At 40.5% G+C, this 24042-nt stretch overlaps 3 protein-coding genes across 5 annotated transcripts; 1 reads left to right on the forward strand and 2 right to left on the reverse strand.

Annotated features, from left to right (window-relative positions):
* Nucleotides 1–100: 100 nt before the first annotated feature.
* Nucleotides 101–3690, reverse strand: si:dkey-204f11.64 (uncharacterized protein LOC100537752 homolog). The gene is made up of 3 exons (XM_046071139.1): nucleotides 3529–3690; nucleotides 896–1024; nucleotides 101–717 (listed from the first exon to the last, which is right to left on the reverse strand). Exons 1-2 carry the CDS (start codon nucleotides 3619–3621, stop codon nucleotides 899–901), a joined length of 219 nt encoding a protein of 72 aa, XP_045927095.1. The 5' UTR covers nucleotides 3622–3690; the 3' UTR covers nucleotides 101–717; nucleotides 896–898.
* Nucleotides 3691–6617: 2927 nt separating this feature from the next.
* LOC123984132 (caseinolytic mitochondrial matrix peptidase proteolytic subunit) lies at nucleotides 6618–11633 on the forward strand. Its single transcript, XM_046070839.1, has 7 exons — nucleotides 6618–6744; nucleotides 7812–7913; nucleotides 9546–9617; nucleotides 9719–9815; nucleotides 10194–10381; nucleotides 10499–10604; nucleotides 10906–11633. The coding sequence occupies exons 1-7, from the start codon at nucleotides 6733–6735 to the stop codon at nucleotides 11130–11132; spliced, it is 804 nt and encodes a 267-aa protein (XP_045926795.1). The 5' UTR covers nucleotides 6618–6732; the 3' UTR covers nucleotides 11133–11633.
* A 2224-nt stretch (nucleotides 11634–13857) lies between these two features.
* On the reverse strand, nucleotides 13858–21540 carry aldh3b1 (aldehyde dehydrogenase 3 family, member B1). 3 transcript variants are annotated; one of them, XM_046070561.1, is made up of 11 exons: nucleotides 21188–21540; nucleotides 19768–19937; nucleotides 18603–18713; nucleotides 18135–18255; nucleotides 17942–18028; nucleotides 17164–17249; nucleotides 16459–16540; nucleotides 15682–16074; nucleotides 15086–15252; nucleotides 14895–14994; nucleotides 13858–14587 (listed from the first exon to the last, which is right to left on the reverse strand). In XM_046070561.1, the coding sequence occupies exons 2-11, from the start codon at nucleotides 19927–19929 to the stop codon at nucleotides 14400–14402; spliced, it is 1497 nt and encodes a 498-aa protein (XP_045926517.1). In that variant the 5' UTR covers nucleotides 19930–19937; nucleotides 21188–21540; the 3' UTR covers nucleotides 13858–14399. The 3 variants fall into 3 exon arrangements, with proteins under 3 accessions (XP_045926517.1, XP_045926525.1, XP_045926534.1); XM_046070569.1 differs by lacking the exon at nucleotides 21188–21540 and adding an exon at nucleotides 21009–21133; XM_046070578.1 differs by lacking the exon at nucleotides 17942–18028 and having other exon boundaries at nucleotides 21188–21520.
* Nucleotides 21541–24042: the final 2502 nt, after the last annotated feature.

Genomic DNA, 24042 nt, shown 5'->3' on the forward strand with positions numbered 1-24042 from the left:
AGGTAGGTTTATTGTCACAATGCAACAAGTTGTAGAGTGAAATGGAGTTTTGTAACTCCCTTCTACTACATAGCAGACAATATACATGAATAAAGAATCAATTATGAAAAATGGTAAACAGAAATAAATTATCATCACTGGAGCAGTACTGAGGATGAATTAGAGTTTATGCTATCTGATCGGCATCTTGATATGCAATATTTGAGCGAAATAGGCCTTTTGTGTACACAGAGAAAGTCTTTGAGTTCATGATGAATGGGGGCAAAAAAAAAAGTGTTGTGTTTAAAATTTTGTTCAGTGTACATTACAAATATATACAAGAAAAAAGACATGGGATCAGATTTCTTTTAGATCTGCTTTGGGCAATGTTCACAAATAGAAACTAATTTTAAAGGAATCTGGTATCTGCAACCACTGTAAAAAGTGTAGGTCTACTGTAAAACAAGTGGTAAAAGACCTCTGAACCCTGAAAAGAGCAAAACATGAAACCAGTGGCTTGTATTATAAACATACAGAAACACATTCTGTCAAAATAAGTAGAATACATTTGAAACATTTTTCTGCTGAAAATGTCAGCACCATTCCATAACTGCTCCAGGGACGATCTGTGTGTGTGTATGGTCTAGGCTTCGTTATCCTCAGAGGCAGTGGGGCACATGACAGAAATCCACATTGGAATGATCAGGCGTCCAAGTGTTTTGCACTCACTTCACAGCCCTAAAAAGACAAGAAATAAATGTAGCTTGAAGGGATGCGTCTTGTGCTCTTAAAAAGATAGCAGCTAATTGTTTAGTAGTTGGAAGAGGTACAATAGAAAAGGTATTGGAGGGGAATAAACAGAATTATTTAAGAACATAAAAATAACCAATCAATTCAAGCAAAGAGAACCCCTCACCCCTCAGAGCAGGACACATGACTTGGGAGGCCTGAATGGGTTATCACTGGAGGGTACCCCGGTGAGGAGAGGGTCTTTGTGGGCATTTTGCAAACAGAAGGTCTTCAGTTCTGCAGCAGCCTGAGAAACCTGTACAATATCCCAGTTGATAAAATCATGTTCTTCAAAGTGATGGCACAATTTAACTTACTGCATTTATATTTTATTTTGCTGGGTGTACACATTGAGTGCCTTTATGTCTTCCTCTTAGTATTTAAGTGTCAAAAACATCAACAGTTAGCTCGGAGGAATTTTGGAAGCGCTAATCTTACAAACTCAGTGGGTCTAACCAAAATATTAAATAACCCTGATGATATTTTCAAGGCTATCTCACTTTGGACTAGGCACTTAAAATCTTTAACAGAAAGCCGGCATTACTCACTTTTAACATGGATGTTCGCGTGCAGTCATTCAAAAGACGCTATCAAGTTGTATTATGGGAAGTGTATAATGCAGTGTTTTTGGACCCTGCTATGGATTAAAAATCTGCATATATCTGCCTCTGCTGCTAGACCTCCAACTATATGGCAACACTGGAGTACCCCTTTACTTCATTTTGGTCAGTTTACTCATCATGGAGAATACGACAACAACAGTTAATGCCTTGTGTGGCTCTAAAGGGAGCTGAGAAAACAACTTGAATGATGTCATAATGATGTAATCAGGGTTATCGTGCCGTGGAGACTGCAAATTTATCACAAGGAACAGCGTAGATTTATTTGTCACAAGACAACAGGTTGTAAAGAGAAACTGAGTTTGTAACTCCTTTCTGCTACGTAGCAGACAATATACAGTAATATAAAAGCAATCATAAAAAAGGAAAACAGAAATAACTATATTCAGTGGCGCAGTGCAGAGGATGAATTTGAGTTTAGGAGTCTGATAGCTGCAGTCTGGTGGTGTGGCAGCAGAAACTTCTAGATCTCTTCCCAGAAGGCAGCAGGGTGAACAGGCTGTGGCTGGGTGGGTACTGTCCTTTAGTATCCTTTGGGTTCTGTATAGGCACCTCACCTCACCGATATCACTGATGGTATTTGCGTTACAAACTGTGAGTGTTGCGTTTGAAAGACATGAGCAACTGATTAGGAAGGGAGGGTCTATGACAGATGCCACCTTGTTGCATTATGGGAAGTATAGGGTTCTGCTCTGTAAGTGTTTTGAGGGCTTGACCAACATCAAGGACTAAAAATCAAAGATATTTCAACCTCTGCTTCTTCAATTTTGATCACCTTTTTAAAAATCTTTCATTCACAAGTTGGCCAACTCTATGGAGGTGCTGTACTAAATCCCCTGGAGTAACCTACTGCTTTAAATGATTGTTGATAAGTCCAGTTTCACAAATTTAGTTTCACAACACTAGTGACCACAAGTGACAATTAGGCTATGGGCTAATGGTAAATGCTAAAACAAACTATAGCACAAGTAGAGAAGATGCATTGAGTCAGTGAATTGACTTATTAATGTTTAAAGTGCTCCTTAAAGTTTGCTGACACTGCCTAACTTTAGGCACCATAAGCTTCTGGTCAAACCAGAGAAGAAGGAAGCTTTTATTATTTCTTCATTCAAATGTTAGTCTCGCTTTGAGGTTGTGTCAATATTATTATAACAATCAGGGGAAAAGAGTAGGCTACCATAGGTTATATGACATATGGAAATGTTACAGGTTGTTCCTTTAAATATCCTCTTGCCTCACATCACAGTAGTCAAATTAATTAAATCTTAAGCTTGGTGGTTGTTTAAAAACAAGACTGTTTGGATTGTAACTAAATGCAAGACTGAGTGAAATTCTCCCGTGATTTATTTAGTCTGGATTTCATCGTACTGCTGGGGCAGTTTAACACAGACCCACTTGAAACTAGTCTGACTTCTGTTCTAAAATAAGTAGCCACCCAACAATCACACCAGTCACACAGCAGCACAATCAACAAAGCTATCACTGTGCTGCACTTGCAGAGAAAAGTCTGTTTGCTACCATTTCACGCACCACACTGAACAACCAGGAAATCATACAGCAGCTTTAAATGATTTATAACATAAACCTAAATCTAAAAATATATTCTTTAAATATGAGGAAGTAGTAGTAGAATGTTTTGTCTGTGAGAGTTTAAATATGAGACATTTTGAATTTGTGCTATTTGTAGCCTACCCACACAAGAAATAGCCAAGGAATTTTAAAAGTGCATTTTCCTAAATTTAGTAGTTTTAGCCATCATAGAGTTGCTATATTGCTATACAACCACAGTCAATATATCTATAGGTAGGCCTTTATTTGTACTCAAACACATTACTATTAGGAAATAAATAAAGATTAATTTGAGTCTAAATATTCTGTAGAAGAAAATATAGTGTTGGACATGTCATGAGTATGTAGCCTACTGTTATTATTACTTTTTAGTAATATAGTAATGACTTTTGAGTTAATACAAATGTGTGAAATCCTAACAGAATAATTGACAGTGACAGACAGATAGTAGCCTGATTAGTTGCAGCACGCGGCACAAAAGCTCCTGATGCGCTTCAGCGCGGGAGTCACGCGCACAGGAGAAGTTTGAAGCAGTTTGATGGAAGTCTTGAGTTGTGTATAGGCTACATACCTTTATCCGACGGACACTGGCCTCTAGACGAAGCTGTTTCACTGCCTTCTGGGCGATGACTAAACTGCTGTTGGCGGCCCCGGTGTTTGACATGACTGAGTCCAAGTTACTGAGAAAGTGACCAAGTAACTTTGTCACACTAATGTAATGTAATAAAAGACATCTTCCGGTGAGGACCTTCAAAATAAAAAGCCCTGCTATTCCCTATACCCTATCCCTTTTTTTTGTCTCCCCCCACCCACATCCCAAACACACACACACACACATTGGGACTACTTTTATCTGCTGGTTTCAGAGACTCACAGTAAAAGACAGAAACAAGCCGCTCCACAAAGCAGGTTCTGCTGGATATATTCTCTCAAGTGAATTTTCTCTGTTGCCATCAGGACGTCATTATTTGCACCTGCTTGAAAAACACGCCGTTATTCTAAAACGTTCATTGGCGTCATTTCTGTGTCAACATCTGCACTGCACATGTGTAGTCTACTTGTGGCAGTGGCTTTGCTGTAGGCCTATAAAAACACTACTTAATAAATAGATAGATGAAACTGTATGTGCAATCAGACTATGGGTGCAAATCACATGTGCTGTGCCACCTTATTATTTGATACATTTTTTAATTTTCTAATTAATTTTAATTTTAAGTAAATGATCCAAGAATGAGATTAAAATAGATTTATTTGGATTAGTGGTTATCACATGGCTAACCAATGGACTAATGTTTAGCCTAATTGTTATTGAATGATTATTGTATGACTTTTAAAACATTCAGTGATTAATGTGCTTCCTTGAGTCTACCGATTTGACGAAAAAATATATCAAATATATAAAAATATACACTCACTGGCCACTTTATTAGGTACACCTTGCTAGTGCCGGGTTGGACCCCCTTTGCCTTCAGAGCTGCCTTAAGTTTTCATGACATACTTTCAACAAGGTGTTGGAAACCTTCCTCAGAGACTTTGGTCCACATTGACATGATAGCATCACACAGTTGCTGCAGATTTGTCGGCTGCACATCCATGATGAGAATCTCCTGTTCCACCACATCCCAAAGGGGCTCTATTGGATTGAGATCTGGTGACTGTGGAGGCCACTGGAGTGCAGTCAACTCATTGTCATGTTCAAGAAACCAGTTTGAGATGATTTGAGCTTTGTGACATGGAGCATTATCCTGCTGGAAGCAGCCATCAGAAGATGGTACACTGTGGTCATAAAGGGATGGACGTGGTCAGCAACAATACTCAGGGAGGCTGTCGCGTTTAAACAAAGTGTACCAAGAAAATATCCCCCATATCATTACACCACCACCAGCAGCCTGAACTGTTGATACAAGGCAGGATGGATCCACGCTTTCATGTTGTTTACGCCAAACTCTGACCCTACCATCTGAATGTTGCAGCTGAAATCCAGACTCGTCAGACCAGGCAACGTTTTTAAATCTTCTGTTGTCCAGTTTTGGTGAGCCTGTGTGACTTCTAGCCTCAGCTTCCTGTTCTTAGCTGACAGGAGTGGCCCCCGGTGTGGTCCTCTGCTGCTGTAGGCCATCTGCTTCAAGGTTGGACGTGTTGTGCGTTCAGAGATGGTGTTCTGCACACCTTGGTTGTAATGAGTGGTTATTTGAGTTAGTGCTGCCTTTCTGTCATCTGGAACCAGTCTGCCCATTCTCCTCTGACCTCTGACATCAACAAGGTGTTTTCGTCCACACAACTGCAGCTCACTGGATATTTCCTCTTCTTCGGACCATTCTCTGTAAACCCTAGAGATGGTTGTGTGTGAAAATCCCAGTAGATCAGCAGTTTCTGAAATACTCAGAGCAGCCCGTCTGGCACCAACAACCACGCCACGTTCAAAGTCACTAAAATCCCCTTTCTTCCCCATTCGGATGCTCAGTTTGAACTTCAGCAATTTGTCTTGACCACGTCTACATGCCTAAATGCACTGAGTTGCTGCCATGTGATTGGCTGATTAGCTATTTGTGTAAACTAATTGAACAGGTGTAAAGTGATTGTTGAGTGTATGTTTGCCTGAGCCAAATATTTAGGTGATCACATGAGTTCAAGAAACACTGCTCAGTTCAAACAAATAAAGAATGATGTCAAGTCTACATGTAATATATGTAATATGTATATGTAATATATATATATATATATATATATATATATATATATGTAATATATATATGTAATATATATATATATATATATATATATATATATATATATATATATATATATATTACACATATATATATATATATATATATATGTAATATATATATATATATATATATGTAATATATATTGGAGCGTTAAAGGTCCAAAAAGAAAATTCATAGACTACTCTAGATATTCTTTAATCTTTTAATTCTTACCACCACAGGTTTAAACTGTTGCTGTTCTAAAACGTAATATTATAATACATTTCTGTTTGATTTATGCCAAAATGATGCATTTGAATCTTTATAGCAGTGTTTTGTCTGTGGTGTTTATGTAGCCCATAGATGCCCTTCAAAGACCAGTTTAGTAAATAGCATGTATACACTTCCATTCCACTAGCTTATTTATTTTTAAACTCCTTGGTTTTCCTATTTTTGGGGGTCCTGGTGCACATTTAATCATCTATATTCCCAAAGCATAATTTGGCATTTCCCAAAACCTCCAAATAGTTTTTTGTTTTTTTTAAACAAACACTAGGCCTATGTAACGCTTTATCTTTTGACTTTAACCTTTGTATGTCAGTTTCATAGAAACCAGCAGGGATCTAATATGCTAAGAGAATCATAACACAAGTAAAACTGGACAAACACAAAAAAATATATACACTGAATTAAAATGAGTCAAAAATAAAGACACTAGCCTATGTTTTGTTTGTGTAACACAACATTTGAAGAAGGTGATAATGTGTGAGCTAGCTGCATATAATTAGCCGTGTATTTATAATATATAGGCTTATTATATACAGTAGAATATAATATTGTAGCCAAGTATTTAGTGGAGAAAGTGGCGGAATTTGATTCATTTCAGGTGAATAGACAGCAAAAAAAAACGTTATGTAGAGGGCGCTAATGAGAAAAATTAGATATCACGCGCCATTTAATCCTACAAAGAAGAAAGCGGTTCAAAGGTCAAGCTAGAACTGGTTCCGGTGCAGCTCGGGGTCACACAGAGGAGGAGTGAAACTTAAAATACATTAAAAAAAAAAATGCTGTTACGAGTGAGTACAACCTACAGTTTTAGGGAACCTTCATTTCAGCGTTGTTCAGACCGTAAACTGGGTTTAAATAAAATCGCTAGTTACTGTTATTCCAGCTTGTCGTGGTGAGCGTGTTAGCTAGTGACTTAGCTTATGTAAGGTTAACGTTGCTTCATGACATCACCTCTAAACCTGTCAGGTCCATCATGTAACCTTACTGACTTTCTGGTACAGAGACATAGAATACAAACTTAACCAGTCAAAAATAAATCCGCGTCTTTTTCACTCGTCGATGCTTTTTGGATGCCATGACACATAATAAGGTGTAACGTTAACCACAGACTATATAAAAAGGGTGTAACGTAGTGGTCATGATGGGCACTTGCAGAAGTGTAACGTTATATAACCTGGCATTACAGAAACCAAAAAACCTTCAACAAATCTGTTAGTTTGTGATTTCCAAATTGTCATAATGTCAGAAGTCCATAGCAAATTCTGTTATATTGTTCTACCCAGACAACTTCTCATCCCAGAACACAGAAATAAATCTTTCTGTTATTCAGGCTGGATGGAAAGAAACACATGGTCTGCCACTGACCTAGCACTGTTTTACACAGTTGCGTATATTTGGATACATCTGGGCTAAAATTGGGTTTGATGGCAAACTGTTCACAACTTAATAGCTATCCTCCAAACATTTTGTATAACCAACTTCAAGAAATGCTTTGGTGTTATTCTTCCAAAAAAAACTTTGCTGTTCATATGTATAGCATTTCCTTTTTTACAAGTTTTGTATGAAATCCCTAAAAATAACAAAAAACAAGAATGCAAATGAACTTAATTATTGCAATAATCCTTATGTCATCAGCCCCCATTATTATTTTTTTCTACCTTTTTTTTATTTTATATTTAAGTTTGTTGTCATCTTTTTAATGTATGTATCAGTCCCATATGTTTATTTTATTTTTTTACTATTACGAGGCTGTTGCAATGACTTTAATTCCTTTTCCTGATGTGGAAAAGATGCTGTAATTGTTGAATATACTATAGAAACCATTGCGAGTGTTCTGCGTGTCTGTGTCTTTCAGAGGGTGTTGCACATCGGAGGCGTGGCACTGAGACACAGCAGGTCCATCCACCACAGTCCTGTATGGAGGAGTCCTCTTATACCCATAGTTGTGGAGCAGACGGTGAGTGAGATAGCTTGCTACAACAAACTGCTGAGCTGTTTTCAAAGCTGCACCCAGTTGTGTCCTCAGATCCCAACAGGCTTTGCATTATGCTGGTCTGAGGTAGTTTTGTACTGGGAAACACACATTGGTGCACATGAATGAAACAAGAAGAAACAAGCAGATATTGAGTATATACTGCAGTGTTTTCAGACTGGAAAAATAACAGATGCCACAAAATCCTCAAATTGCCAACATGTAGACTGAGAACGGCTTGTGTGCTTTTGATGGACACTATTGTCCCACAAAACCACGCGTGAAAGACATGGGGGAGCTTCTCACAGCTGGGAAAAAAGCATGAATGTTGATATGACAAGTTATAAAGATTGTGGATAGTGCGATTAAAATTTTTAATCGCATAGTTATGCTCAAAATTGTAACTAAAGTAGTATATTGCACACTTTTAATAAAATATACTGCTATATACACAAAAGTGCAATAACATGTGGTTTGCAAACACTTTAAACAAGAAAGGTGCTTTTTACCAGCAGTATTCCCTTTACACAGTAGCAATAAAATGTTTCTTGTGAATCTGAACTTAAACATTAATGTAATCAAATCAAATATTAAACTAAAGCTGTTTGCCACTGCCAGGGCGTTACCTTTTTACAGCGTGTTAAAAACAAGTTGCCATCAGAGTCCAGTTTTCTTGTGTTTTTTTTTCTGAACAGGTATCAGCAGAGACATTTTTCTTTTTGTCAGGGAGTAGCAGAAACAGTCTGTGTTCATAAGTGTCCCTGTTAGACTGAGGTGAAGTGGTCGCCTCACACACATGCCCGCCCGCTGCCAATGTTGAATTGTCTTGAACTTTTTGTACGCGACACGCAGCACAAATCAGTGGAAGAGAGACTGATCCTCACTGGCAGTGAGTTTCTACAATCTATTACTGTTTACTAAACAGTTATGAGCATGGCAGAGCATCCAAGCAAAACTAGATTTAGGCCTATCAGGTAAAGTTATGTAGCTTATCATTTTAACTTGAGTTAAATAGGCTACAGCTGTGTAGCGCACAGAAGCTGTTGCCATGGTTACTATCCGTAGAGCGCCTGCCGTTTACTCGCGAGCGTTTGTCTCCCTGTCTTTTCTGTTCACCTGAGAGAACCCACAGGGCCAAGAGACTGCTTTGTGACTTTAAGAACGTTCCTCAGACCGACATCTTCCCCAACACTAATGAGCATGCAGTGTGCCGCTCTCCACTTCACTATGGCGTTTGATCGCTTGTCTTGCTTTTGTTTATCTACTTCTCCCACACGCTGCATCCAGCGTAGTCTGCCGAAGCCTCCCTCCACTGCTTGTTTGGGTGGCTGATTTGCAGGCTGATCAACATCCCACCCCTCCTGTGACGCATGGTTTGACTGCATGTGTATTCAGAACTAGTGGCAAATGGACTTTCAAAATAATAATAATAATAATATAAACTGCGTTAACAAGCGATTAAAATAATTGTCGGCATTAATTAAATAATGCGTTAACGCAATAATAATGCCCAGCCTTAATTGTGGATAATCAAAAATATAACTGTAAAAGTAGAAACTAACTTCAAAAACAGCATATTGTATTATAATATTAGTACGTTACTTTTTGTTTTTCCAGGGGAGAGGAGAAAGGGCGTATGACATCTATTCTCGACTACTGAGAGAGAGAATCATCTGTGTAATGGGTCCTGTAAGTGTCCACCTGCATGATGAGATTGACCAAGACTGTCTCTTTATTAACATGTTTTCACAGTGATTTATATTCTTAATCTTTCTTTCTCCTCTGCTCAGATTGATGACTCTGTAGCCAGCCTGGTTATTGCCCAGCTGCTCTTCCTACAGTCAGAAAGCAACAACAAACCCATTCACATGTACATCAACAGTCCTGGTAAGACGATCAGTGAAGCGCTGGAAAGGTACATTTCTGAAGCAGTTGTGGTTGGGACAGTGGCCACAACGTGAAAACATCCTGAAACCAAAAAATTAAAGCTTTTCTATTTTCCATTTCAGGAGTTTAAATTTCACTTTCTATTTTAAAATTTTTAATAATCTCAATTAGTCATTTTAACCGAACATTTATTTTAAATTTTTTATCGTTGCATTGTGGCCTGTTTATCCAGTAATACAGTATTTTTACTTACCAGTTTCTCTTTATATTATCCATTTCCCTTTTTAATTTTGATTTGAAATTATTCTGCCTGAGCACTTAAAACAAGTCACTTCATGCCATTTATTATCCTCCTCCCGCCACCCCGCCCCCTTCCAGGCGGTGTGGTGACAGCAGGCCTGGCCATTTACGACACTATGCAGTACATCCTTAATCCCATCTCCACCTGGTGTGTTGGCCAGGCAGCCAGTATGGGCAGCTTGCTCCTGGCAGCAGGAACGTCAGGGATGAGGCATTCACTGCCCAACGCCCGCATCATGGTTCACCAGCCTTCAGGAGGGGCCAGGGTAAGGTGGTCCTTTAACACTGATCTGAAATCATGCATGTGGGCGAGTGCAAAGTCAGAAAATCAGTAAAGCAAGGTTGTCATTCCCCAGAAATAATAATCAGTGCTGTGTGTCCAGGGTCAGGCCACAGACATCGCCATCCAGGCCGAGGAGATCCTAACGCTCAAGAGGCAGATCAATAGCATCTACGCCAAACACACGGGGCAGCCGCTGAAACGCATCGGTAGGTTTGCTCAGCTCCTCGGTGACAATCGCCGGTTGGGTTTGTCCATAGATTCAACCCACACACATTTTCCTGCACAGTAAACCTCAGCTACCTGTCAGAACAGGATACTACACTCTATACACTTAATCCTGTGGAGTGCAGCTCTTCAGTGGCCCATTGAGTGGCAGTTAAACATGTCTCACAGGAGAGAGGACAGGATCAGCTCAGGGCCTCAATGAATCAGCTGCTTCAGTGGTAAATTGGAATGGACATGTTGTAACTGGGCGCTCATTTCTCTCTGTCTGTCCTGCCTTTTTAGAGGGTGTGATGGAAAGGGATCGCTACATGAGTCCCATGGAGGCGCAGGACTTTGGTCTCATCGACCGGGTCCTAGTCCACCCGCCCCAGGCAGGCCAGGATGAGCCTGAGCTGGTGCAGAAAGAGCCAGCAGCGACAGCCAGTCCCTCTCCACAGTCAGAGTCTCCAGCCCCTGAGCACTCCTCGTCTGGGACACCCCCCCCTTCCTCATACAAACCTGAACCATGAACCGACCACAGCAGAGCTGTCTGGATCGGATACCCGGCAGTTCAAGAGAACACGGCCGAGCCTCCGTGGTGTGTTTTCCCCTAACCAACACTCTTCACATGTGCAGGCATCATGTAGACAAACATGTGATCAGAAAGTGACAGTTTTTAAAAATGATTTTTGATATGTTGATTCCTGTGCACAACAGTCAAAGAAGTGATGGCTGAAAAGCAGTCCGCAGTAATCGGTCATCTTTTTGACTCCACACTCAAGTAGTCAATTTCTCATCTCTGAAAGAAACGGGGCATAGTCTTTCAGCTGAGTGAGAGCACAGCTAGACAAGATGCACTACTTTAGATGAGTTTATTTAGGGGAGGAGAAGCCTTTTAAGACTATGGGGCCACCTCGTTCGGGACTTCCTTGGTATAGAGGCGTCCGCTGGAGAGTGAGAGGACCTGAATAACCTGTATTTGAATACTCATATTTGTAATAAATATGATCCTTGTGACCATGCTCACAAAACATGGACTGCTTGTTGTTCTTAAACCATAATTAAACATAATAATAAACTCAAATTCATCCTGTCATACAAAGAACATCAGATCCACAGTAACTGAATTTATGCAGAATGATGCTGGTGTCTAAAGGATGTCGTTCAAAAATAAAGAAATGCAGGTTTAAGGCTGCGATCTTTTACATTTTCTGTCATTTAGTTTTGCTAGTAGTTAATTAATTTTAGAACTAAAATAATTTACTCTTCCTTTTGATACATAAATACATGCATTACCACACTTCTTCTATTTAAATAGTATCATGTTATGATCCCAAGCTGGGAAAGGTGAGAGGTTCCTGGCCCCCTACTACTGTGGGGTATTGAGATGACCCCGTATTTAATCCAGTCAGTGAAGTCTGCAGGCCTTACTGTACAACCATCCAGAAGGATTCTTCCATTTATGAGGAGTTTTCCTCACCTACTAAGGGACCTTTGGCTGGGTCGGGAGGTATTTGAAAATGGGCTTTACAGACACATGCAATACACAAGCCTTTTGTGTAAGAGACCTGGGTTCAACGCCCCACCGTGACACATCCACCAATGTGTCCCTGAGCAAGACACTTAACCCCTAGTTGATCCAGAGCTCTGCGACCTCCTACATATATAGCTATTGTAAGTCGCTTTGGATAAAAGTGTCAGCTAAATGAATAAATGTAATGTAATGTCAGGACTCCACGGGTCAATGTAAACCAGAAATGTACAGACCCTGAGTTCACTGATGCAAGTAAAACAACCATCCTCTGTACAAAACTGGAAAAGAAAACAGGACATGAAATGATGCAGACTTATGAAGTGAAATTATTTGTCTGTTCAGTAAGATATTTATAAATGGTATGAAGTGTTAACATATAAATATCCGGAGTCTTGAAAGGTGACCAATGTGAAAGTGAAAAAACAAATTAGAGGCACATATGCAAGACTCACGTGGGAAAGAGATAAACTGGTCAAATCTAATTAGCAAATTTAACAATGATGATAGTGCGTGGGTCCTAATGGATTATGACATTTCCTGGTACATCAGGTACACCTGTTCCAGCATTAAGTACTGATCTTTGGAGTCAGAGGGGGTAACTGGTGGGAAGTATGACCATTTGATCATCCTCTATCTGAACGTGCTTATCAGCTGATGCAGACTTGGGTTAAAACGGGTCAGACACTCCCTGGTTTGTTTACCAATCATTTAGGTTTGACATTTTTAAAAATAATTTTGAATTTTAAACAACTTTTTGGGATAATATTTTTATTATTAAAATTGCAATGATTATTTTATAATTCCAACATTTTAGACAGCTTAAAAAACACTTTAGTACTTGCTGTACTGTGCTGTTGCTTATTCAACCTTAGAATTATTACTATTACTCTGCAAGTAGCTTGACTATTGTTACTGCCACATTATTCTCACTGTGACTGCTGCTGCTGCTACTAGGAGCAGTAACTGGCTTTATGAGGGTCATATAATGTAAAGAAGGACTGGTTGTTAGAAATACTTTAAGACACTATATGTTAGTTATTGGCAATTTTAGTACTTGTGCTTCCGAGGAGCCAGTAAGACACTCATCTGCTACTAATACATTATTATTTACAGTATTACTACTGACACTGTAGCTGTTAATATCATTATTTTTATGTTACTTCGAGTTACTTCGAACCACTGCTTACTTTTCTAAGTTCCATGTGAATGGTGTTCTGTGCTGTATAAGAGCTCACCTCATATTTATGACCCAGAAACAGAAGGAAAGGACTTTAAAGAGGGTCCAAGGGTGTCCCTTTGTGTTGAAAGGTGGTGAGGACATAAGGGCTGTGATGATACACTTGGATCCCGACACGTGACGATGCACGAGAACAAGCGGAGAAGATTTTTAACACCGCTTTGAATAAATAGGAAATGCTGAAATATATGAATTTGAGCATTAAATACCTACAATACTTAGACTACTTATCAATGTATGATGTATCATTAGTTATCTATAACCTAAATGTATAAATAGTAATGTAATAAGCTAAACATATTATTAGTTATCTACAGTATATTCGTAACTATTAGTTCTAAATAACAAACTTAATAGTAATATGTGTCCTAAACGTATCATTAGTTATTTATAATGAATCTAAGCTTGCATCAAATGAGATTCTGCTTGAGTGTCCAGTGCAGGTGGTGAATAACCTGCATCACATATTTTGTAAATGAATAGCAACTTTCAAATACTTTTATATTTGGCAATAAGAGTACAATGTGAAATTTATTTACAGTATTTCATTAAAATTACTATGGAAATACAGACAAGAACACGTCTGTCTCTCCTGTGACACCAAGAGAAAATAAACTGTTAGTGAATAAGAAAGTGTTAACAATACACTGACACTCAAATTAGGTTATTAAAAACAATAACACCATTCTGAACACAAAGTTTTCAGTGCAAGATGATTTGAGAAATGAGACAGATTACATTATTTCATTCAAAAAATAACAAACTTTTGTTTTAATTTGTGTTGGGTGCTCTGTAAGTTCTGTTCCTACTAAAAAACTCAGAGTGAAGAAGGATCCTGTAGATACAAAATTATAATTAAAATTGCCTGCAAGCTTATTACATAAGGTCTGCTTTGGGAGATCACCGTGCACGATGAAAAGAAGGACAAACACAGTGTGTTAATAAACACAAGCACACAAACACAACCTTCACTGCACAGTATAAAAAGCTCCACTATCTTTACACACGAGCTCCCCCTGCCTGTCATCACATGAGTGAGCAGCTGCCTTTGGACGAGGTGGTCCAGCGCAGCCAGCTCAGTTTATTGTCACTGTAAGGTGGGTAGCGCAGGCGGTTGAGTCTCTCTAAAGCCCAGCCACGCAGCATGCAGGCCCGCCGGTGGCTGAACGTCTCAAAGGTCCAGCGGCCATGGTAACTGCCCCAACCACTGGCTCCTGGAGGGAGAAAAAAAATTTCCACCAGTCAAAAAAACATGCAACATGTCCCAGTGTCTCTCTTCATTATATAAAATCAGCCTATAAATAACTTAGAAACCATCAAGGCCACTCTGAAGATGTTCTCTGACCTGACTGAACTTCAGATTTGAAGTAAAATGATTCAATTCCACTACAGCCAAATAAAGAAATGCGTCTTAATCCAAAAATAAAAAACCTCAACCCTCTTCAGTAGTGGTAACTTTTGAAAGTGGGCGGCTCAATGATCACACGAGTAGGAGAAGCTTTAGACCAGGTTCACACCTACCTACACCTCCAAAGGGCAGGGTTGGCAGGGTCATGTGGACGATCCCGTCATTAGAGCAGAATCCTCCACTCCTGGTGTTTTCCAGCACTGTTGTTACCACCTTCCAAAAAAAAAGAAAGGGGGAAGATCAATGTGATGCAAAATACAAGACAATATGTCTACAGCTGTGATGCAGAGTTCTGTGTACTTACAGAGGATTCATCAGAGAAAACATAGAGGGCCAGTGGCCTCTCTCTGCGGTTGATTAAGTCGATGCCTTTCTCCAGAGACTCTACAGTGAGGATGGGCAGGATGGGGCCGAAAATCTCCTCCTCCATTAGAGCATCATCTTCAGCTACATCCACCACCACTGTGGGAGCTGTGGAGAGCACAATGACAGAGGACATCATTATACATGTGGATCATGACATTACAGCCACTATGTGAATGATACAGAACCTCAGTTCTTTTCTTCAAATAACTATGAAATGTTATCATGCTGTATGATCCCACATTTCTAGGTAACGGAATTATCAGCATGTACCCAGCTGCAAAATCACCTAAACCTGCTACAACAGGCTTCAAGTGAGGTTTAAAGGTCACAGAGTTCAGATTTCCACAGCCCAGATCATTTTATTAGCCGGTCAGCTCTGGGGCACTATTTACTATCGTGAACCAAAGTGTGGAGAGAGGTATGCAATATCAAACCTTGTACTTGGCTTTTTCTTTTAAAAATGGTCCTAACAATATACATTTTACACTCTTGTTTAGATGCCACCATACTGCACTCTCCTGCTTCTCAACCCACCTATGTACTTGTCGTCCAGGTTGCTCTCTCCTCCCACAACAACCTTGCCACTGGACCTCTTGAGGAGTTCCATCAGTCGAGTCCAGTGTCGGGGTGTCACGATGCGGGACAGGTCAGGACAGTTCTGAGGCTCCTTGCCATAGAAAGCCTCCAGGACCTCCCGGATGGCAGGCAGCAAGGCGTCCCGGGTGGCCGGTGAGCACAGCACATAGTCCGGAGCCACGCAGCTCTGGCCGAGGTTAAAAAACTTGGCCCACACCAAGCGGCGAGCGGCAGCCTCAATGTCCACCCGTCCGTATATGATGCACGGACACTTGCCACCCAGCTCCAAGGTCACTGGGGTCAGGTGGACCGCGGCTGCCTGCAGGATGGTGCGTGCCACAGGCTGAGAACCTAAAAGTCGGAGCTGAAGTCAGTGTACAAAGAGGAAGGGATTCATCCTCTGGTGAGCATGAATGTAGTTTCTCCAGATTAATAGAATACAGCTGGCTGATATCTTAGCAGCTGAAATCTGACCACAGGTGTAACCATGTGGAAAGGAAATGTTGCACTCTAAATATGTACTGATATTCTGAAAATGTCTACCCTTTGTCGAAACCTAAATCTGTTAATAGCAGAGTGATGCTTTGGATCTTAGCGTTTTTTTTGTTGTGTTTTTTGCCCAAAACAAATTCCTGATATTTTGGTATTGCAACCAGTGTAAAAGGGCAATTTACATATTCCTTCCATAGAAATACTGTGACATGCAGTGATCTGATCCATCCCGGAGGCGTTTACCTGTGTAGAAGATGTGGTCAAAGCGATTCTGCAGAAGGGCCTTGGTCTCCTCTGCGTCGCCACAAACAACTGCGTAACATTCCTGCCAAAATGAGAGTCCCATCTTAGTGCATGTGTCAGATCCACTGTGCCGATCTCTAGCTTATTACATACTCACGCACACGTATTTTTCAACTGTAAAATGTCCCGGATGGGGTCACCACCCAACCTTATTTCGACAAGAGAGCTAAAAACATTACTAACCTGGGCCTTATGTCGGAACATTAAGCGCCAAGCATCATGTAGGGAGCATAAGGAACATTTTAAAGCAAAAGATCGTAATAAAAAAAAGACTGTTGCTGCTCCATGGATATGTAATTGATTTCTGTTCTTCCTCTTTTCATGTAGCATACTTATAACAGTCTGTTCCCTCAACAAATGGATGGAAATATTCTGTGTTTCACTTGATCCCAACCTCAATGACACTACAGGGAAATTATGTAAAAGCTTATGAACTTCCCACAAAGTACTGAATGGTTCTGTATTGACTGTATTCGAGTGTTCTCGGCTCGCTTCTGAATAAAGACATTTACATCACAGCTCGAGTTTCAAGTTTTCTGTGATTAGAAAGATGATCAAAAACTGAGTGTGTTGGTTTAACAACAAACAAAAATACTAAAAAGACAATAAAAACATATTGGAGGGAAAACTCAAAAGTGGCTTTACCTGAGACAGGTATTTGGGGATGAGCTCTGCAATCAGAGCGCCTGTGACGGCGCTGACGTCTGAAGGCTTGATGACCACACAGTTTCCTAGTCAAAGACACCAGCACCATCCAGTCAGTAGACAGCAGTGAATGACAAAATGTACACTTACACATGTTTCTACGGCTTCTTCCTGCAGTTTTAAGCCCAATTCTAGCTCCTTAGCCTTTTCGATGAGGGCTACGTTTACTAAGAGTGCTCGTTGTGAGGTTTTGCGGACTGTGTTGAACTGGATCCGACTTGTATCGAATGTAGCTGCTGATTCCAAATTGATCGTTGAAAACATTTACAGAAGAATCTGAAAAAAAATCTGCAAACTTTGTGGTACTTCAACTTAAAGCTGCACCAACATGGATCACATGACTATTTGTATGTTAAATGAGTCGCTCAATATGATGATCCCACACAGAATTACCCCCAACTCTGTAGTTCCCCTCAGCTTTACAGAGCGTTTTGCTCATCTCCACTGTTTTGGTCCACTCTCACTGCTGTCAGTGATGTTTTTGCCGAGCAGGAAATGCACCACGGGTATATAAGATACCGTGGAACTTCCTGATTCCTATGCATAAGCAGCATGCAACCAAGTAGTGCTTGGTACAAATGTACAAATACGGAAGCTCTACGGTTAAGAAGAGGTAAAGCGCAGAAAATAATCAGAACATATCGCGTACACTTGAACTGATGTTGATATTTTTCGGTGGGCCCTTTTTTAGATGGCTAAAATATGTTTTCCTGCTGACCCTGTCCACAGCAGTACGTTGGCTCAGCTTCAGTGCCAGTACAACTCTCTGCTTCTCCAAACTGGTGCCACGCTGACCGCCACCCCACTGCAGGGAATACACCGACCATGGGTAAGTACCTCATACAGCGCCACTTCAAAAACCTGAACTACCTGTCAGTTGTATATTGTGGCGATACGGGTGTGGATGATACCTGCAGCAATGGCTCCGATCATTGGTAAGATAGTGAGTTGTAGGGGGTAGTTCCATGCCCCAATGATTAACACGACTCCCAATGGTTCCCGCCGTATGCTACAGTCATCTAGCTTTGTGGCCTGAAAATTGAGGAATATCAAAAATAAATTCAACAGAAAAAGTGTTTTTTAAAATACAAAAAATGACAAATGTGCAACTGCCAAAGGTAAAAATTGCAAAGCAAACATTTGCCTGCTCCACCCTTTTTAAAGGTTTGCTTGGGTTTATTCAAAACTTTAAATAGCAACTAAAGGGGCCCTCAACCAATATCAACATGAAGTGCAGTTTATTGGCATTTCTATTGGTCAGACAAAATACTTAATAAAAACGTTCTAAAAAATAACTGATTGATGATCATTGTTGAGCCCTTTAATGTAGATAAAAATATGTGCAACACCCAGTGTAATAAAATCATTGTTACACCTACCAGGTTCTTGCTGACATACTCCGGCTGCATCCAGGTTGTGAAGTTAGCAATAGTGTGGTGTAGGTCATTGATCACTATATCAACCTCGGACATGACGGCCTCAAATTTTGGCTGATGTGCAAAGACAGCAATAAGAAAGGGAAGTTAAAGCTTACTGAACTGTAGCAAACACACAAAATGATATACTGTGCTTCAAATACCCTGCATGTGAGCATGCAACCATAGGCACCTTTTACAGGTTAATCTCTTTGTATTCACAGTATCCCAGAGTTTTTAAATGTGTTGTCTGCGCTGGCAAACCAGTAGTGATGTGTTTAATGTCAACCAGCAATGACTGGTTTGCCAGAGCTGGAGGGGGGGGGGGGCAACCGTAACGACAGCAGCAACTCAGTACGCCAGAGCCTAAACGTCTAGGTTTGTGTTGACAGTGTTGTGCAATTGCTCTCACTGTCAGAAAGGGCAGACAAAGGTTGTGCACTGTCGGTTTAAACAATCAAATAAAACAAATGTAGTTAAAGCTGGGGGAGGCAATCTATTTCAGAGGCCTTTTTGTTTTATTTGTTGAAATTCTCTTTACGTTCCAATGGTTTTCAATCAGTCGAATGCTCCCACACAAAAAAGGAAACAAATCCTGTATCTGTGGCTGTGGCAGGACTGTAATAAGCAGGCCTACCTGCCCGTCTACCTGAGCTAAAGTCACTCCTGCACTCACTGTGCATCAACATGTTTTTGGGGAGTGGCTTTTGAAGGGAGGACTGAAGGGGATATCTTTTAGTTGGATACTTTTAAAATCTTTCTGTCTCTTAGTTCTCCAATGTTCTCTACCGCAGCTTAAATATGTGTTTAAAAAAAAAAGTTTAGTGTGTAAACTCAGCCCAAAATCAGAACTGGAGAAACAAAAATAAGTTGAATAGGAGGAGGAAGGAAAACATTACATTACTGTTCTTTTTAAGGAAAATGTTCAGTAGCTTTTACTTTCAGACTGTTCCCTTACAGGCTTTATCAAATGTTCAATGTCACCATCACGAGGACAGCTAGGGTAGAAAAGGGCCAGACAGAACTGCTGTGCCAGTTAGTATCAGGCTGTTAATCCTTTGGGTTTGTTTGGTTGCATATTTTTGTGTTGAGGAAGTAGAGTGTGTGTGTTGTACTGATGCGAGCATACCTTTGCGAGGTCCTTGTGCAGTGCATCTAAAATCCGTTCCTCATTATCTTTGATCATGGACATAAGCTTGGTCAGCTGAGTTTGACGAAACTGCTCTGGTATTGTGATGCCTGAACGAAACGCTGACCCCAACCTGTCCACAACCTGCCTCTGGGTCTCCATCCTTTCACCTGGAACGCACACACACACACACACACAGAAATAAATCTCAGCTTTCTGATGACTTGAAATGAGAAAAGGAAGAACTCCCCACATTTTATAAACTAAATGGCTATTGTTATTTCAGCAAGGCTATTCTGAGTTTTTGTGTCTATAACTGTGAAAGAAGTCTTTCTGACAAGCACTTGTCAGAAAGTTTAAAGTAAGCTAGTTGAATAATGAATGAAATATCGTTGCATATTAAGTATTGCTTTATTAAAGATGTTCCCAGGAAAAATAAGGGCGTGGCTCTTTTTCTTGCTTATGTGCCTGCCATGCTTTTAAAAGCCCTTGTTCAGCATCTGCTCTCTGGCATATTCCGCACTGTTACAAGGTTATCACCACAAGCCATAGACTGGATGGCTTTCCGTTGGTTTCATCTTCTGATATCCTGTAACACTACTGTGTAGGCTACATCTTTATTTGCAACTGACATCACTTCTCCCAGATAAATCACTGCGGCTGGCTTTTTGTGGCGCAGCAGCTTTTCCAGCCGTTTATCAGATGTAGTCGGTGTGATCAGCTGAATGTGCAGGCTCTCTCTTCCTTTCTTTGCTTTATTAAAGTCTTTAATAACTTGTTTAGGCCCACTCCTTTTTTATAGGCCTAGCCAACTTCTTCCAAGGAATTTAATTCCTTTTTTGAGTATTTGAGTATCAACTTATTAAGTGGTCTGATACAATTTCAGCAGTTGGGCTATTTGAAAACAAAGAAAGATCACATTGCTTGACCATAACGACAATAAAAACAATAATACCAATTAACCACTATGGCATTTTACATGGGTAGGCTACTGGTATCGTAAATATGTGGACGAGGCTACCCACACACCACTGTCAGACAGCGAGGGCACGCATCAGTCTCAGGTGCCACAAGCGGTAAACTGGCGGCGAAGAGCTGGTTTTAAGATCACAGATTGCCGGACACATTTTGACACACATTACGTTTATAGTTATAGCCTACATTCAACCGTAAGGTTGCGTGTAGCCAACAATAGGAGGAGACCAAACCAAGCGGCCGTGTAATGTTGGCAAGTTGATTACCTGAGGGACTGGCAGAAGTAGCAGGATAATCTCAGAAAAAATCAATTTCCCTGTCTCTGGAATTTACAGGAATTGTCCACGAAAACTATTCGTCCACGATAGGCTAACTAGTAGGCTAACGTTATTTTGCAAACTGAATAAAAACTAAAATCATGAAGAAATCCTGCAGTTGAACCTACCTGTAACTCTTGAAGTTGTTCAACCCCCTCAGCCCAGTCCCGATTGAAGGCTGGAGACAGGTAGGGAGCGATTTAATGTTTCCGGGTGTTGTCCTTTTTCTTAACTACCGGTTCACTTTGGAGCTCTTGAAATGGGAGGGGGATGGGTTCGGCTGATCTTGAAAAACTAGCCTTAAAACTTGTCAGGCGAGAGAGCACTTATCTTTACCACTGTGGCATGATGACATTACATCTCTCTTTACATCCTCTCTCTGGCATGGCGGCTTCACTCAAATAGGCTGTCGCTTCAGTCGATCTTTCACAATCCGATGACAAATAAATCACAGTCAGCTCATTCAACCATGACTCAGGTTCAGCAGGGGTAAAGTGTGCCTAAAAAATATAACCCCTGAAAAACGTTACATACTATACATGTTCAAAGAGTGGGCAACATGTGGTAATGGGTTTATCTGCAATATCCAGATATTAAACAATAGTAATGATACCAAGACAGGCAGATATCAATGAAACTTAATAAAAGCACTAATAAAAGAAACTGTAGCAGCAGGTGTCCAGTAGGAACATGGGAGAAAACTACATGACAGGGAAGATGTCGAGTTAGTAATGTGCATTGGGTAAGACTGCATCCAGACGGGATGAGAGCTCAATACATCATTCAGGCATGTGATTGGCAAAGGGCAAAAAAGCAGGAAAATATAGAGACACCCCGATTAAACTGGCAGCGGCAGGACCCATGACAATACCTTATTTGGCGGATGAGTTGCAGTGGGAATCAAAGACAAGTGTCTAATCCACTGCACCATCGCTCAACTCTCAACAGCTAAATGTGCAACATGCAAGATGAAATAATTGAGTCTATAACTAAATAATATAACTACTAACTTTCAAATTGGTTCAGTAAAAGTTAATAGATTATTTTGAATGAATAAGAGACAGCAGCAAAGGTCGTCGCCTGTGTAAGACCTGGTGGCCCAACTGTTAAAGAAAGAGTTATATTATTCAGGAAACTCTGATCAAACAGCCACATCAGTCTCTATGTGTGTAGGTTTGTAAGTTTGACATTTCAACTCTGGCAGCGGGCGGGAGTGTGCGTGAGAGAAGAACGACCGCGACGGTTTCACAGGATCGCGCCAGTTACACAGAGGATGTTGCCATGGTTACCTCGCGGAGCGCTTGTTTGCCTGTCTGTTGATGAGGAGCGCAGATCGAGCCGTCTGAAACGGCCTTAAATAAACCCTGTCACAACCATTCACAATAAAAAATTTTATAACTTGCCAAAACCTTTAACATAAGGACGACTTAAAAAGCAACCATTCATACAGCAAAGTGTAGCCTATTGATTAATCGAGAACACAGTCAAAGTAAACATTAGATAGCCTATAACAAGCAATCATCAAAACATAGGCATACCCAATATATCATATCCTTATTGTCAACTCAGTGTTGGGCAAGTTACTCAGAAATAATATAGTTATTACCAACTACTTACTCAGCATATACTCCTTAAAAAAGTAATATTGGCTACTCTAATTATTACTGGGTGATATAAGGCCACTCTCTCCCGATCATAGACTATAGTCCAAGCATCACGTGGGTCAGATTTTCACATCCCTGATCATTGGAGGCTCCCATTCTACTTTTGGAGTAACCCTGCATTCTGGCAGCGCAGTGTTCTAGTGGTGTAATAAGGTGCTATGGGCTCTTAAGATATGATGGTGCTGGTAACGAAGTGGATATGCAACAACGGTTAATATGCATGAATCATTAAACCACACCTGAAAATAAATCCGCATTGATACAAAAACTTTATTCTCACAATATCAAAATTGACAGACCTACAGGGATTTGTAGATTAAAAGTAATTAAGAGAGAAAACAAGGAGAATATAGTGACTCCTGCTGGCCAGTCATTACATGTCTGGTATTTATTTGTGATGATGCTGAGCAGCAGCACTGGGTATGTTAAATAGTGACACAGATGACTAGGCCGTTTTGCATTAAATCCTGGCAGCAACAATTATACAAAATCAAAGAGAACATATGCATTGAAGGAATTCATTAAATGATGAAACTCCCAACATCTGCATATTTTTGGGAAAATAAGAAAGAAAAAAAGTTTGAACTCCCTCCAGATACTTCTAAAACTAACTGACAATGTCCGTCATGAAAAAAATACTACAAGAGTGGTGGAGGTTAAGTCAGGGAGGGAGAGTGTTGTATCTACAGAAAGTGATGGAGGAGGAGAACAGACAGAAATGGAAGGAGGCTGAGGGGAGAAACAAAATGGCCATCTTATATAGTTGAGGGGAAGTGACAACAGTCATGGGCCCAGTATCCACCTCGCCTCCTACACCTTTCACAGTGACTGCTCTGTCAGGCTTTGGCAGTGCGGCAAAAATCCAGCTCTTCCAAGATGAAGCTGTGCGGAGCTTCGCAGGGTCTGGCAGGTTTTGTCTAACTGCTCTGAGTTCAGACTGACAGAACGGCCCGGCAGCAGGATGGAGGGTGGCTGGTGTGAAATGGTACTGAAGATTTCGACACATCATGGCTGTCCTCTCAAAGACTTCACAGGAAATAGTCGGCTACTGGCTTTTTGGAGGGGATGCCTCTGGTCTCTTGTGGAGCTGCCTCAAATATGATGAACTCGCGCTGTAGATGCTCATCCAGCTCCAGGATGGCTGCCACATTGCCACATCTGATTGTCCAGAGAGAGACAAAGAACTTGTTACAGACAAAGTCGTCTCAGACTACTCACTCAATGTGACGTAAAATTAGCCATGTGTCTTTAAACTGGTTTATACTTTATTACAGTCTTAAAATTTCATTAGCTGTAGGTGTTTACATCAGGTGTAAACA

The sequence above is a fragment of the Micropterus dolomieu genome, linkage group LG02 (genome assembly GCF_021292245.1).
Source record: "Micropterus dolomieu isolate WLL.071019.BEF.003 ecotype Adirondacks linkage group LG02, ASM2129224v1, whole genome shotgun sequence".
Taxonomy (NCBI): domain Eukaryota; kingdom Metazoa; phylum Chordata; class Actinopteri; order Centrarchiformes; family Centrarchidae; genus Micropterus; species Micropterus dolomieu.

Bases quoted from the DNA above. Each gene is read 5' to 3' on its own strand.
- aldh3b1 (XM_046070561.1), bottom strand. From the start codon at position 19,929: ATGGAGACCCAGAGGCAGGTTGTGGACAGGTTGGGGTCAGCGTTTCGT. The intron at 17,250-17,941 runs GTCAGCAGGAAA...GTCTTTGACTAG, and splicing joins AACGTACTGCTGTGGACAGG to GAAACTGTGTGGTCATCAAG. The intron at 14,995-15,085 runs GTAAGTACACAG...TTTTTTTGGAAG, and splicing joins TTTTCTCTGATGAATCCTCT to GTGGTAACAACAGTGCTGGA.
- si:dkey-204f11.64 (XM_046071139.1), bottom strand. From the start codon at position 3,621: ATGTCAAACACCGGGGCCGCCAACAGCAGTTTAGTCATCGCCCAGAAG. The intron at 1,025-3,528 runs GTATGTAGCCTA...GATATTGTACAG, and splicing joins CCAGTGTCCGTCGGATAAAG to GTTTCTCAGGCTGCTGCAGA.
- LOC123984132 (XM_046070839.1), top strand. The intron at 9,816-10,193 runs GTAAGACGATCA...GCCCCCTTCCAG, and splicing joins CATGTACATCAACAGTCCTG to GCGGTGTGGTGACAGCAGGC. The intron at 10,382-10,498 runs GTAAGGTGGTCC...CTGTGTGTCCAG, and splicing joins AGCCTTCAGGAGGGGCCAGG to GGTCAGGCCACAGACATCGC.